The sequence below is a fragment of the Salvelinus alpinus genome, chromosome 11, assembly GCF_045679555.1.
Source record: "Salvelinus alpinus chromosome 11, SLU_Salpinus.1, whole genome shotgun sequence".
Taxonomy (NCBI): Eukaryota; Metazoa; Chordata; class Actinopteri; order Salmoniformes; family Salmonidae; genus Salvelinus; species Salvelinus alpinus.
Genome location: NC_092096.1, coordinates 20,024,915 through 20,041,537, shown reverse-complemented (window position 1 = coordinate 20,041,537; position 16,623 = coordinate 20,024,915). Strand labels below are relative to the sequence as shown.

The window sequence follows — 16,623 nt, the reverse complement described above, 5'->3', positions numbered from 1 at the left end:
TGGTTGTGTTTAACTCCATCTGCTCTAAAATTCAATTAGTTAGGCCGGTTAGCCATCCTTACATCATTCAAGAAACTCTAAATGCATATTCCCATGAAACTGATTGGGATTAAATGGTTGACTGCATGCAGCAGGGCCGTTTCACCTGTAAAATGTGAAGAATTATCATTCACGATTGATACTGATGATGGCCTAATTTATGATAAGGTAGGCCTAATTTGCTGTTTTAGGATTGAAAATATATTAAATGTTCCTTTCGCCACTTACAGTATGTGTAGGCATAGGCAATCATGCAATTTGGATGATGCATTGTATGTATATTTTAATTAACCAATAGGCTTCATGTCGTACAAACTTTCATTCAGAAATGATGGCTTAATAGGGCTCCTAACAAAATACCACTACACATTTACATCATTTAGCAGACGCTCTTATCCAGAGCGACTTACAAATTGGAAAGTTCATACATATTCATCCTGGTCCCCCCGTGGGAATTGAACCCACAACCCTGGCGTTGCAAGCGCCATGCTCTACCAACTGAGCCACACGGGACCAACTGGTTAACACCACTGGTTATAATAAATGTCAAGACATGTGGTCAACTGATAATTCCAGCACCGTTTTGATTGGAACAGTCATTTCGCTGCTTTGAGACAAGAATGGGCACTCATCTTGATAAATCAATCAATGTCAGATTTCACCGAATCTCCGTTTGGATATGTGGTTATAATTAGGCTTGGAAATGTTAGCTAAGTTGATGTGAGTGCTCATGATCATTAGTCTCGCAATTTAAAGCAATGCAGATCTTCTCTACACACACATTAGGCCTATAACCTACCTGATACGCTTCCCTGATGTTTTCCTGAACTTTCCAAGACTTTTCTGATGCATTTCAGTCACTTTGGCTACTGATGCGAATACACATTTGTACACTTTTACCATAGGCTATTCAAGTCATTTGACATGTGTTTTTATTGTTTTAAAAGTTCATACGGCCGACATCGTTTCAATAACAATATAGCTGAAACCACTATTGGCTTCATTGATTTACTGAATTGATTCTCGTAATTGTAGGCTACTTGTTGATAGATTATTATTTTAAATATTATTTTAACAGTAGGTCTAACTACACAATAACGTCATATGGGGCTACAAACCACAATCGATTGAATTAATAATAAGAAGTGTTGATTAATTTATTTGGCCTTGAAAGAAAACAGCGCTGCAGGAAGGGATGCTGGAAGTGCTGCAGATACATTGAAATACATTTACCAAATTAAATAATTACTCCTCTATAAATAAATTAAATAATTGCAAATAATACACCAGCATAATTTAGCCACAGAGGATCAAAAGCTTTATTGCTTTAGATTGTGTTTTGTTTGTCACATTATGAGCGCATAGGCCGAGTCTACAGTCAGGAATCCTGCAATTGGGCATCTCGCTCGGCAAATATAAAAGAGCTGATTGTTGAGTTGTGGCTGTCAATAAACTGGAAAGATGGTGTACTATAATTTCCTACTCATGTTGTAGGTGTAAAATCTGTCTATCCACTATTTTCATTGGCCTATGCTGTTGGTTGCATTTAAGACACGGGTCGTTCGTTTTGTTGATCTCAGTCTGTAAATGTCAGAGTAGCTTGTCATTTCGATGTGGTATAAAGAAATATTATTGTAATGTCTCCAGTCATGTAGAATTGCAGGAAAGGATTTTAGAAAAGGCAATTTTTTTCTCGGACCCACAAACCCCTCAGCCACGAATTTGATGAAACGCTGGTGACAGTCCTGCTGTGAACTGTTTTGTGCAAGTTTTAAATTGACACAATACAAGTTAGCAAAGGTGTCAGCTAGAGACGACGTGCAGGAGCCTGCAGGGATTTGTAGTCTTGCATGATGTCTGTCTACTTTGATGCTAAATAGCATTTTTGAATCTGAGAGTAAAAAGAGACAAATATATTGATCAAAGTCACCTTGACCGAGAGAGGTTTACATGGTTATCAAAACTTCATGCCAGGGTAAGCCTACACGAAACACAGCCCTTATTTTAAGTGTTTCAAAAATTCTCTATGAGAAAAATGTCCCTGTTTGACCGCTAGGTTTTATGAGTGTATGAATTTTATTTAACTAGGCAAGTCAGTTAAGAACAAATTCTTATTTACAATGACAGCCTTCTTCAGGGGCAGAACGACAGATGTTTCCCTTGTCAGCTCAGGGATTAAATCTAGCAACCTTTCAGTTACTGGCCCAACGCTCTAAAGCCACTAGGCTACCTGTCGCCCCAATGTGGGGCTCTATAAACCCATCAATTTTGGGACACACTCCTTACTTGAATGAGTCAATTCATGTTCCAATTTGAAATAATAAAACGAGCATGAAATTCTAATTAACAAATTCCCCCTGTCGTTTTACAAGATACAATCCTAAATAACAGTTAACCATTTAATTTGGGAGGTATTTAATCTTTTACATGTGTCAAGTCTCGAAATCCGACAAACAAATACACGTGGCATTTTATTAGGCACGCCTTTCCATTCTTTTGTGTGAAATTGTGCATACTAAAAAAATAACACATGGGATTCCACTTCGCTTTGAAGCTGGCAGCATTGCTGGTTCGGTGGAAGTGGTTATCGGAGGGTCTTATCAAAGATTTGTATAACTAACCCAAGATAGACCACAGCCTGTCGTTTCCAATGGGAACAAAGAGTCATAGTGGGCAAAACAGGTAAGGAGGGGGGCTGAGTCAAGCACGAGCTAGCGAGAGCCTATTGGCGCATTCTAGTAGACATTTGCATATTTCCTTTAGAGAACCTCTACTCTGTGAGGTGTGCAATAACTACATTCGCCCATGCACTCCTTCTAAACAACGCAATGTTGTAAAACTTTGGCAAAGGGTAAAATCTACAAAACTTAGTCCACTCTGTTCATAACATATATTCGTTTGGGAACAGAAAACTATATTGGGATCAAATGTTGAAACATCCGTTGAAATATCTGTCTCATTGTTCTATTTGTGGTCTAATTAGCCCCTACGGCCTGACAGCGCTGCGGCGCCTAGGGCGATGTCCCTAGGGGAGGGATCTCCTCTGGGCCCGGAAGGACAGGATGGTTATTGATTCGGAAGAGCAGGGGGAGGCGAGTTTGATAAGGACTCACCCCGTTCCTGTACAAAGAAGACAGCTTTTTAACAAAGTTACTTTTTAAACATGTTTTCATGTCTTAAAAATGTTTTACTTTTGTTAAATCATTTGTACACATTTTAAATGGCTTTTACAGATGGGATGTTTTACAAGAAAAAGTAATTTTATTCATGGTTGTTTCTATTGTTTTTAACAATATGTACTTTTTAACTAATTTAAATGTAATATTCAAATGCTGTGTTTTATGCCGTTCTTATGTGTATTCAAATTCGCTAGCTAGCTAACCAACCAACAACTGTAACAATGTATTTGAGACAAGTCCTCGTTTTGCAAATGTATTTATGTTTTCAATAAATATTCAAGACTAAATATAGTTTACATGTTGTCAACAATCTAAATTTGCCTGTCTGTTTTGCCCCATAATTGCACACACATCAGTTTAGTTGCTAAACAACCATCACAACTAAAAACTCTGAGTTGATATTCCCCTTCATAAGAAGTGGATGATTATCAGATGAGGAAGGGGAGGACCATCCTACTCAGTGAATTTCAGATAAATAATACAAATCAAACAAAAAAGTTAGCATTTTTAGCTAAACTGTACTTAAATGTATTCAAATGTCACCAAATACCTGATTAAAATGCACTGTTTTGCAATGAAGGTCTACATTAGTAGATTAGACTACAATAGTACAGACCCCACTAGGATAGCACCACGGTGGAGCCAGGAGACAGTTATTTTGCGTCCTCCTCTGGCTACATTGACTTCAATACAAAATCTAGTAGGCTCGTGCTCCTCACCCCCTTCCATAGATCTACATGGTAATTATGACAACTTCCAGAGGATGTCCTCCAACCAATCAAAGCTTTTGCAGTATGAGCTGACCTGTTGTCCATCCAATCAAAAGATTAGAGAATGAACCTAGTACTATGCATGTTCCACTTAGAAGCTTGGTGTGTTGGTGACATTGTTGGATAGATTGTGAATAGTGATAGCGCATATTATTCAATTCAAAACTACAGGACACAGAGGTAGATTATATATTGTTTACTTGGTGTTAGAAAATTATTTTTCCGTTGAGTTAGTGCCATTTATTGAAATTTTCCCTGTTAACTTTAGTAGCAAGTAGCTAGCTACCTACAGTACCAGCAAAGATTGTTTATAACTAAACTAAGATAGACCACAGCCTGTCGTTTCCAATGGGAACAGATTAGTCATAGTGGGCAGAACAGGCAAGGAGGTGGGCAGAGCCAAGCACGAGCTAGCGAGATCCTATTGGCCCGTTCTAGCATACATCTGCATATTTCCATTAGGGAACGCCTACTCTGTGAAATGCGCGTGTGCAATAACTCAATTCGACTTTGTACTTCTTCTAAACAACGCGATTTAAAAAAAACTTCGGCAAAGGCTAAAGTCTACAAAACTTAGTCCACTCTGTTCGTAACCGATTCTAGTTTTGGGAACATAAAACTGTATTGAGAAAATGTTTAATCGATTAGACGTTTTTCAGAATGTAGGCCAAAATCCACCTCGTTCCATCTTCTCCCACTCCCCACCAGTGGGCTTCCTCTCACTACCATATTTGGTAGTGAGTTTAAACGCCAAGCTTCATATTTATACATCCATTGAGCTAGCAGAGGTAATTGCACTGTACGATGCTTTACTTGCTGAGCCATATGGACGTTTCTACTGTCTCCTCTGGGATGTCAACATCAATTCAGAATGATTTGATAGCTTCCATCGCATCATCCATTAAAATAGGTTGATACTCCACATTGTTTGGCATGGCAAATGGATGAAACCACAGACAAACTGTCACTCGCAGTTGTTAGTTATCGTCAGGTATGTCGATGATCAGGGCTTTATTCAGGAATACACCTCAGGCTTGTCCAGACCAAAGTAACCAAACCTGGACAGGAACAACACACACAGGGAAATACATCTCAGGCTTGTCCAGGCCAAAGTAACCAAACCTGGAGAGGAACAACACACACAGGGAAATACATCTCAGGCTTGTCCAGGCCAAAGTAACCAAACCTGGAGAGGAACAACACACACAGGGAAATACACCTCAGGCTTGTCCAGACCAAAGTAACCAAACCTGGAGAGGAACAACACACACAGGGAAATACACCTCAGGCTTGTCCAGGCCAAAGTAACCAAACCTGGAGAGGAACAACACACACAGGGAAATACACCTCAGGCTTGTCCAGGCCAAAGTAACCAAACCTGGAGAGGAACATCACACACAGGGAAATACACCTCAAGCTTGTCCAGACCAAAGTAACCAAAACTGGACAGGAACAACACACACAGGGAAATACACCTCAGGCTTGTCCAGGCCAAAGTAACCAAACCTGAACAGGAACAACACACACAGGGAAATACACCTCAGGCTTGTCCAGGCCAAAGTAACCAAACCTGGAGAGGAACAACACACACAGTGAAATACACCTCAGGCTTGTCCAGGCCAAAGTAACCAAACCTGGACAGGAACAACACACACAGGGAAATACACCTCAGGCTTGTCCAGACCAAAGTAACCAAACCTGGAGAGGAACAACACACACAGGGAAATACACCTCAGGCTTGTCCAGGCCAAAGTAAACAAACCTGGAGAGGAACAACACACACAGGGAAATACACCTCAGGCTTGTCCAGGCCAAAGTAAACAAACCTGGAGAGGAACAACGCACACAGGGAAATACACCTCAGGCTTGTCCAGACCAAAGTAATCAAACCTGGAGAGGAACAACACACACAGGGAAATACACCTCAGGCTTGTCCAGACCAAAGTAACCAAACCTGGAGAGGAACAACACACACAGGGAAATACACCTCAGGCTTGTCCAGACCAAAGTAACCAAACCTGGACAGGAACAACACACACAGGGAAATACACCTCAGGCTTGTCCAGACCAAAGTAACCAAACCTGGAGAGGAACAACACACACAGGGAAATACACCTCAGGCTTGTCCAGGCCAAAGTAACCAAACCTGGAGAGGAACAACACACACAGGGAAATACATCTCAGGCTTGTCCAGACCAAAGTAACCAAACCTGGACAGGAACAACACACACAGGGAAATACACCTCAGGCTTGTCCAGACCAAAGTAACCAAACCTGGACAGGAACAACACACACAGGGAAATACATCTCAGGCTTGTCCAGGCCAAAGTAACCAAACCTGGACAGGAACAACACACACAGGGAAATACATCTCAGGCTTGTCCAGACCAAAGTAACCAAACCTGGACAGGAACAACACACACAGGGAAATACACCTCAGGCTTGTCCAGACCAAAGTAACCAAACCTGGACAGGAACAACACACACAGGGAAATACATCTCAGGCTTGTCCAGGCCAAAGTAACCAAACCTGGAGAGGAACAACACACACAGGGAAATACACCTCAGGCTTGTCCAGACCAAAGTAACCAAACCTGGAGAGGAACAACACACACAGGGAAATACACCTCAGGCTTGTCCAGGCCAAAGTAACCAAACCTGGAGAGGAACAACACACACAGGGAAATACACCTCAGGCTTGTCCAGGCCAAAGTAACCAAACCTGGAGAGGAACAACACACACAGGGAAATACACCTCAAGCTTGTCCAGACCAAAGTAGCCAAAACTGGACAGGAACAACACACACAGGGAAATACACCTCAGGCTTGTCCAGGCCAAAGTAACCAAACCTGAACAGGAACAACACACACAGGGAAATACACCTCAGGCTTGTCCAGGCCAAAGTAACCAAACCTGGAGAGGAACAACACACACAGGGAAATACACCTCAGGCTTGTCCAGGCCAAAGTAACCAACCCTGGACAGGAACAACACACACAGGGAAATACACCTCAGGCTTGTCCAGACCAAAGTAACCAAACCTGGAGAGGAACAACACACACAGGGAAATACACCTCAGGCTTGTCCAGACCAAAGTAACCAAACCTGGACAGGAACAACACACACAGGGAAATACACCTCAGGCTTGTCCAAGCCAAAGTAACCAAACCTGGAGAGGAACAACACACACAGGGAAATACATCTCAGGCTTGTCCAGACCAAAGTAACCAAACCTGGACAGGAACAACACACACAGGGAAATACACCTCAGGCTTGTCCAGACCAAAGTAACCAAACCTGGACAGGAACAACACACACAGGGAAATACATCTCAGGCTTGTCCAGGCCAAAGTAACCAAACCTGGACAGGAACAACACACACAGGGAAATACATCTCAGGCTTGTCCAGACCAAAGTAACCAAACCTGGACAGGAACAACACACACAGGGAAATACACCTCAGGCTTGTCCAGACCAAAGTAACCAAACCTGGACAGGAACAACACACACAGGGAAATACATCTCAGGCTTGTCCAGGCCAAAGTAACCAAACCTGGAGAGGAACAACACACACAGGGAAATACATCTCAGGCTTGTCCAGACCAAAGTAACCAAACCTGGAGAGGAACAACACACACAGGGAAATACACCTCAGGCTTGTCCAGGCCAAAGTAACCAAACCTGGAGAGGAACAACACACACAGGGAAATACACCTCAGGCTTGTCCAGGCCAAAGTAACCAAACCTGGAGAGGAACAACACACACAGGGAAATACACCTCAAGCTTGTCCAGACCAAAGTAACCAAAACTGGACAGGAACAACACACACAGGGAAATACACCTCAGGCTTGTCCAGGCCAAAGTAACCAAACCTGAACAGGAACAACACACACAGGGAAATACACCTCAGGCTTGTCCAGGCCAAAGTAACCAAACCTGGAGAGGAACAACACACACAGGGAAATACACCTCAGGCTTGTCCAGGCCAAAGTAACCAACCCTGGACAGGAACAACACACACAGGGAAATACACCTCAGGCTTGTCCAGACCAAAGTAACCAAACCTGGAGAGGAACAACACACACAGGGAAATACACCTCAGGCTTGTCCAGACCAAAGTAACCAAACCTGGACAGGAACAACACACACAGGGAAATACACCTCAGGCTTGTCCAAGCCAAAGTAACCAAACCTGGAGAGGAACAACACACACAGGGAAATACACCTCAGGCTTGTCCAGGCCAAAGTAACTAAACCTGAACAGGAACAACGCACACAGGGAAATACACCTCAGGCTTGTCCAGGCCAAAGTAACCAAACCTGAACAGGAACAACACACACAGGGAAATACACCTCAGGCTTGTCCAGGCCAAAGTAACCAAACCTGAACAGGAACAACACACACAGGGAAATACACCTCAGGCTTGTCCAGGCCAAAGTAACCAACCCTGGACAGGAACAACACACACAGGGAAATACACCTCAGGCTTGTCCAGACCAAAGTAACCAAACCTGGAGAGGAACAACACACACAGGGAAATACACCTCAGGCTTGTCCAGACCAAAGTAACCAAACCTGGACAGGAACAACACACACAGGGAAATACACCTCAGGCTTGTCCAAGCCAAAGTAACCAAACCTGGAGAGGAACAACACACACAGGGAAATACACCTCAGGCTTGTCCAGGCCAAAGTAACTAAACCTGAACAGGAACAACGCACACAGGGAAATACACCTCAGGCTTGTCCAGGCCAAAGTAACCAAACCTGAACAGGAACAACGCACACAGGGAAATACACCTCAGGCTTGTCCAGGCCAAAGTAACTAAACCTGAACAGGAACAACGCACACAGGGAAATACACCTCAGGCTTGTCCAGGCCAAAGTAACCAAACCTGAACAGGAACAACGCACACAGGGAAATACACCTCAGGCTTGTCCAGGCCAAAGTAACCAAACCTGAACAGGAACAACGCACACAGGGAAATACACCTCAGGCTTGTCCAGGCCAAAGTAACCAAACCTGAACAGGAACAACACACACAGGGAAATACACCTCAGGCTTGTCCAGGCCAAAGTAACCAAACCTGAACAGGAACAACACACACAGGGAAATACACCTCAGGCTTGTCCAGGCCAAAGTAACCAAACCTGAACAGGAACAACACACACAGGGAAATACACCTCAGGCTTGTCCAGGCCAAAGTAACCAAACCTGAACAGGAACAACGCACACAGGGAAATACACCTCAGGCTTGTCCAGGCCAAAGTAACCAAACCTGAACAGGAACAACACACACAGGGAAATACACCTCAGGCTTGTCCAGGCCAAAGTAACCAAACCTGAACAGGAACAACGCACACAGGGAAATACACCTCAGGCTTGTCCAGGCCAAAGTAACCAAACCTGAACAGGAACAACACACACAGGGAAATACACCTCAGGCTTGTCCAGGCCAAAGTAACCAAACCTGAACAGGAACAACACACACAGGGAAATACACCTCAGGCTTGTCCAGGCCAAAGTAACCAAACCTGAACAGGAACAACGCACACAGGGAAATACACCTCAGGCTTGTCCAGGCCAAAGTAACCAAACCTGAACAGGAACAACACACACAGGGAAATACACCTCAGGCTTGTCCAGACCAAAGTAACCAAACCTGGAGAGGAACAACACACACAGGGAAATACACCTCAGGCTTGTCCAGGCCAAAGTAACCAAACCTGAACAGGAACAACACACACAGGGAAATACATTTGGAGAACCACTCCTCTGTGTTACAGCATTGTTCATTGTGTTGCTTTACCACAAAATCTAATTATATTTAAAGTGCATTCAAATAAACACTTTCCGAGAGACAGAGAGGAGACAGAGATAGAGAGAGAGACAGAGGTGGTTCGGAGTGAATGACTTGAACAGAGTGTGAACTTGAAATTCTAGGTCAGAGATTTCAGACTACCTCAGTACTCTCTGTTCTGCCACGGGCCAGTCGATATCCACATCAATATCCACACTGTACTCTGGCAGCATCTCATAATAAGCCCACTTCCCCCCCTGAGAAAGACAACAACACAAAGGGCATTTCTATTAGCATTCAAAACACCAGTTAACAATAGAATATCTAGTAGTATCACAGATCAGTCCATCTCTCAGTGTGTAGGTTGTTTCTAGTCAGGCTCACGTCCACTGAATGAATAAACGTTATTGATCCCCTGAGGGGAATAGGGTTCACCACCAGCAACAGACATACACATCAGGGCCTGTATTCATAAAGCATCTCAGAGTAGGGCTGCTGATCTAGGATCAGGTCCTCCCTGTCCATATAGACGTATTCATAATGATTGAAAAGGGAAAACTGATCCTAGACCAGCACTCCTATCCTGAGACGCTTTGTGACTATGGGCCCTGATGGGGTATAGTGCCAGTTACCTGCAGGCCTCTCTCTATCGTCGCTCTGGTATAAATGTAGAAAGATCCATTCTCACACAGCTCTCCATCCCAGTCCTGTCTCCGGGGCCTGTTAGACGGGTCTAAGTTCAGAGACTGGGTGGTTACACTACCTGAACAGGAGAGAGAACACATAGTCAATGTTATAGGTTATAACTAGAAACCAGACTACTTACTGGTCAGGAGAAAAACTCATTTGTCTAAACACCCCTCATCTCTCTATTGTGATACACAGTGATTAGTGGTGGATGGAGTTACTTCCATGTAATGTGCTTGTGAAAGGTACTATATTTACAGTTGAAGTCGGAAGTTTACATACACCTTAGCCAAATACATTTAAATACAGTTTTTCACAATTCCTGATATTTAATCCAAGTAAAAATTCCCTGTCTTAAGTCAGTTATTTTAGGAATGTGAAATGTCAGAATAATAGTAGAGATAATTATTTATTTCAGCTTTAATTTCTTTCATCACATTCCCAGTGGGTCAGAAGTTTACATAAACTCAATTAGTATCTGGCAGCATTGCCTTTAAATTGTTTAACTTGGGTCAAATGTTTCGGGTAGCCTTCCAGAAGCTTCCCACAATAAGTTGGGTGAATTTTGGCCCATTCCTCCTGACAGAGCTGGTGTAACTGAGTCAGGTTTGTAGGCCTCCTTGCTCGCACAAGCTTTTTCAGTTCTGCCCACAAATTTTCTATGGGATTGAGATCAGGGCTTTGTGATGGCCACTCCAATACCTTAACTTTGTTGTCCTTAAGCCATTTTGCCACAACTTTGGAAGTATGCTTGGGGTCATTGTCCATTTGGAAGACCCATTTACGACCAAGCTTTAACTTCCTGACTGATGTCTTGAGATGTTGCTTCAATATATCCACATAATTTTCCTACCTGATGCCATCTATTTTGTGAAGTGCACCAGTCCCTCCTGCAGAAAAGCACCCCCACAACATGATGCTGCCACCCCCGTGCTTCACGGTTGGGATGGTGTTCTTTGGCTTGCAAGCCTCCCCCTTTTTCCTCCAAACATAACGATGGTCATTATGGCCAAACAGTTCTATTTTTGTTTCATCAGACCGGAGGACATTTCTCCAAGAAATACGAGCTTTGTCCCCATGTGCAGTTGCAAACCATAGTCTGGCTTTTTTATGGCGGTTTTGGAGCAGTGTCCTCTTCCTTGCTGAGCGGCCTTTCAGGTTATGTCAATATAGGACTCGTTTAACTGTGAAAATAGATACTTTTGTACCTGTTTCCTCCAGCATCTTCACAAGGTCCTTTGCTGTTGTTTTGGGATTGATTTGTACTTTTTGCACCATAGTACATTAATCTCTAGGAGACCGAATGCGTCTCCTTCCTGAGCGGTATGACGCTGCATGGTCCCATGGTGTTTATACTTGCAAACTATTGTTTGCACAGATGAACGTGGTACCTTCAGGCATTTGGAAATTGCTCCCAAGGATGAACGAGACTTGTGGAGGTCTACAATTTATTTTCTGAGGTCATGGCTGATTTCTTTAGATTTTCCCATGATGTCAAGCATAGAGGCAATGAGTTGGAAGGTAGTCTTTGAAATACATCCACAGGTACACCTCCAATTGACTCAAATGATGTAAATTAGCCTATCAGAAGCTTCTAAAGCCATGACATCATTTTCTGTTTTCCAAGCTGTTTAAAGGCACAGTCAAGTTAGTGTATATAAACTTCTGACCCACTGGAATTGTGATAGTATGAATTATAAGTGAAATAATCTGTCTGTAAACAATTGTTGGAAAAATTACTTGTGTCATGCACAAAGTAGATGTCCTAACCGACATTGAGCATTAGTTAGTCATTTAGCAGACGCTCTTATAAACACATTTATCATTGAGCATTAGTTAGTCATTTAGCAGACGCTCTTATAAACACCTTTATCATTGAGCATTAGTTAGCATCTTACATCAAGATATGATGTGTAGCTGTTTTCAAACACTAAATATCTAGGGCACTAGAGTTTTTCCTGGCTCTGGTCACATGGTCAGGACAAACTCCTGACCCTACTGATAAAGTGAGGGACAGTTTTTCCTCAGGCACAGTGTAGTGGAAAATGTTATAAGCTGTACACACTGTGTTCTTTCTCAAGGTTGGCATGTTCTGTAAACTGTCAGATAATGAGAATTGTTGTTTTGTGTTATTAAGTTGCGATGTGCTTATGGTTTGTTCACAGGGTGTGAGTCAAGCAGAAGAGGAACTAGATACAAGATAATAGCCTCCCTCACTCTCCCACCCTGATACTCATTCCTTGTATCTGTGTCTGCTTAGTCATGCTTAGGAAACTTGTGCAGCGGTATAAAGGACAAGTGAAGGGACTGACTCCTGACAGACCTGTACATTATGTTGGAACCTCTCCAGTTAACTGATAATAAGTGTAAGGTCCTAAACATAACACACGTCTGTCCCGTACCTCCTTTCTTCACCTCCTGCCAGCGGAAGTGGTGTCGTCGGACCACGGAGAAGACGGACGTGAAGCCCTGCTTGGTGATCATCTCCAGGGCCTCCTTCAGGTGGAAGGGGTGCAGGCAGGGAGACGTGGCCTGGATGTGACAGATCACATCCACCTCTGGAGGAGGACAACACACAGCAGACTATGAGATACCAGAAGAGTATGAGAAACAGTATGAGATATGAATAATCTTGTCAATTGAAGCTATGGAGTGGGTCCCACTTTATTGGGCTAATCCCTAATGTTGCCTCATAGATCACAATGAATAAGACTACATGGACGGGGGGACCTGATCCTAGATCAGCATTCGTACTCTGAGATACTTGATACATACCGTTCCAGAGCCTTAGTCAAGCTAGTGGCTAAACAAGTTCTGCATATATTACATTAACAGCTGACATCTATAACAAAGCGCTGCCAAATAGTCATTACAAAGATAGTGAAGCGTCACAGAGGGTGTGGTTCTGTCACAATAAAATATAACCAACATTGACATTGTTGCCACAGAGAATCCTCCTCACGCCTCCTCCCTCCTTGTCTCCTTCTCACAGCACACATGAGGAATCAAGGAAATAAACTTGACATTCACCCCCTACCTGGGTTTAATCGGGCGAATTCCTGGATGGTGTCGAGAGAGCTGGAGGAGTCTTTGGACACCTCTGGGCTCCTGCGGTGAACCTGAGCTCCCCATGCCTTGGCTACCTTCTCAATGTCATCATGGTCAGTTGATACCCACACACTGGGAGAAAGAAGGGGAGAAGTTGATTCCTCAGGCTTTATAACATGTAGACTACATTAGTGCAATCCAGTCTTGTGTGGCCAAGCCCAAACCAGGGGGTTCATTCAGAGACTGTACACACATACAACTTTCAAATAACAATATTATCCATGCACCCAAAACAAGAATGTCAACATGCTTAATAACATTTAAATATACTAGTTTAGTATAGAATACTACAGTACTTACAATAGAATTCTGTAATAAACTGTAATATACTATACTACAGTACACTGTAGTATCCCTTGCTCATGTGTAGTACTTAGTAGAGAATGTTGTAGTATACTGTAGAATAGTATATATAGTAAATGCTACAGTAATGTCCCCAAAAACACTACCCTTTTTAACTATAGTAAATACTACAGTAATTTGCATATACCCTGCCCATTCTCCTCCCCCATATCCCCATTTTTGCCACCCATAAGTGAGAAACCGACATGCCAAGTATAGCCAATGTATTGTGTTCCCTACAGTTAGAAAAGAGTAAAGTGCTGAACTATCTGTTCACATCCCAGTCCTAGCTACCTACAGGTTATGGAACATTAGCTCTTTTAGTATTTCTCTAGTTAGGAGAGAAAGCCTCCACTTCTATGTCAAAGATATAAAAACAAAAACACTATAGTAAATACTACAGTCCGCGAAAACACTACATGAATTACTATAGTATATACTCGTTATTTTACTACAATATGTATACTATAGTTAACTGTAAATAATACACTATACTACAGTGAATAATACAGTAAAGTCCGCAAAAACACTACAGTGAATACTATGGTATTAATATCATAGTATACTAGTATTTTTAAATGTGGGTTGTAATGTAGCCAGCCTACCAAGCTTCTATCAAAGCAACTCCGTATACAGTAGTTCGATTGAAAGACATTTGACTATTAGATTGAACTGAATTACCTGTCAAACTGTTTGGAGTCCACTGCAGCTCTGAGAACCCATCCAATGAGCGGGACACCGGCTAGCATTTTGATATTCTTCAGGGGGATCCCCTTACTGCCTCCCCTCGCGAGGATCAGGGCTGCGATGTGTCTCTTCTCACCGCTGTCTTTAATAACCTTTGCTTTTCTGTCTCTCACATCTTCGATGCCCGATCGCTTACGTTTTCTTTCAGCGGCCATTGTAAAGGGTCACTCAGTAGCCCAGTGGGAGGTTAAGAAGACGTGGCGGTATCACTGTAACTTAGCTAACGTTAGCTAACTAACTAGTAACGTTAGCTAACTAACTAGTAACGTTGGCGGTAGCTATATGTGTAGTAGTCGGCTGATGAATCTAGCTAGCTACTTATTGTGTTCTAACTCACTGTAGCTGTTATATGATATTTCATTGTGGCTACGAAATCAGAAAGAACGTCACCATAGAATTGTACCGTAATGATTGAGGCCAACGCGTAAAACACTATGATGGCTATATATTATCGAAACGACGATTCCCGAGGTGCAAAAGGGTAGAAGCATGTCCAATGTCTATCTTTTCAATCACAGAACTCCCGGTTTCAATATTACACAAAATAATGGAAATGTACTTACTCATCATAGACAACAATTAAATTGCGCTAGCCAACCAAACAGTAGTACTTACGGTAAAGTATTTAGTATTTCCAGCTGGCTCTGATAACGGAAAATAACAGGGTACAACAAATATTTGTTTTTATAAACGTAAGCTACTTTATAATTCCATCCCTTTAGATTTGTGTGTATTAGGTAGTTGTTGTGTAATTGTTAGATATAACCAAGATAGAATATGGCCTTCTGTTTCCAATGGGAGCAAATTACTCAAAGAACAAACAAGGTTCTAGCATTTCTTTGCATATTTCTGCTAGAAAACGACAACTCTGTGCAGTGCGCGTGTGCAATAACTCAATTCGGCCTTACACTCCTTCTAAACAACAGCATTTTTAGAAACTTTGGCAAATGGTAAATAAAGTCCACAAAAAGCAGTACACTCTGTTACTGATTCTAGTTTTGAAAACATAAACATGTATGGAGATAAGATGATACCGGGAGCTCTGAGTCATGCATCGAAATCATTAAGCAGTGTGCCGATTTTGTATCGCTTTATCGGAAACACGTTATCAATGACCTCCGAAGTTGTGTTTTGTCGAATAACCACCTGATTGGTTTGGTATTCGTTTCGGTAGAATAGGAAAAGGCTTATTTTGACCAGCAGGTGCCACTAGTGTACACGTTGTTGATCAAAGCCTCGTGTAATGAACCTATTTTCGACACAATTGTATGGAAATGCTCAATGCATTTGTTTTCCCATCACTAGCTTAATCGATAAGTAAATGTGCAGAATTTCGGCAAAAATCCATCTCGCTCCATCTTCTCCCACTGCCGGGCACTGGGCTTCCTCTCATCACCATATTTGGTAGTGAGTGGAAACGTCAAACGGATGCTTCACATTAAATTTTATACATCCGGTGAAATATCTGGCTCATTATTCTACAGTGTTTTAATATACTACTGTAGAATACATAAAAAATACTTTAAAATACCACTTAAGTAGTTTTTGGGGGTCTGTACTTTAATATTTATATTTTTGACTACTTTTACTTTACTACATTCCATAAGACAATATTGTACTTTTTACTCCATACATATTCCTTGACACCCAAAAGTAGTCGTTACATTTTGAACGCTTAGCAGGACAGGAAAATTGTCAAAATCACGCGCTTATCAAGAGAACCTCCCTGGTCATCCCTACTGCTCTGATCTGGCGGACTCCCTAAACACACATGCTTCATTTGTAAAATATGTCTCAGCGTGGAGTGCACCTGGCTTTCCGTAAATAAAAAAAATGGCGCTATCTGGTTAACTTAATATAAGTCATTTTAAATGATTTGTACTTTTACTTTTGATACTTAAGTATATATTTAGCAATTATATATATTTAAACCAAATACTTCTACTC

At 42.2% G+C, this 16,623-nt stretch overlaps 1 protein-coding gene across 2 annotated transcripts; it reads right to left on the bottom strand.

Moving 5' to 3' along the window:
* Positions 1-904: 904 nt before the first annotated feature.
* On the bottom strand, positions 905-16,065 carry LOC139533708 (N-acylneuraminate cytidylyltransferase-like). Of its 2 annotated transcripts, XM_071332012.1 has the most exons (6): positions 14,611-16,065; positions 13,517-13,659; positions 12,882-13,037; positions 10,425-10,555; positions 9,955-10,049; positions 905-5,046 (listed from the first exon to the last, which is right to left on the bottom strand). In XM_071332012.1, the coding sequence occupies exons 1-6, from the start codon at positions 14,829-14,831 to the stop codon at positions 5,004-5,006; spliced, it is 789 nt and encodes a 262-aa protein (XP_071188113.1). In that variant the 5' UTR covers positions 14,832-16,065; the 3' UTR covers positions 905-5,003. The 2 variants fall into 2 exon arrangements, with proteins under 2 accessions (XP_071188113.1, XP_071188114.1); XM_071332013.1 differs by lacking the exon at positions 905-5,046 and having other exon boundaries at positions 9,689-10,049; positions 14,611-16,063.
* Positions 16,066-16,623: the final 558 nt, after the last annotated feature.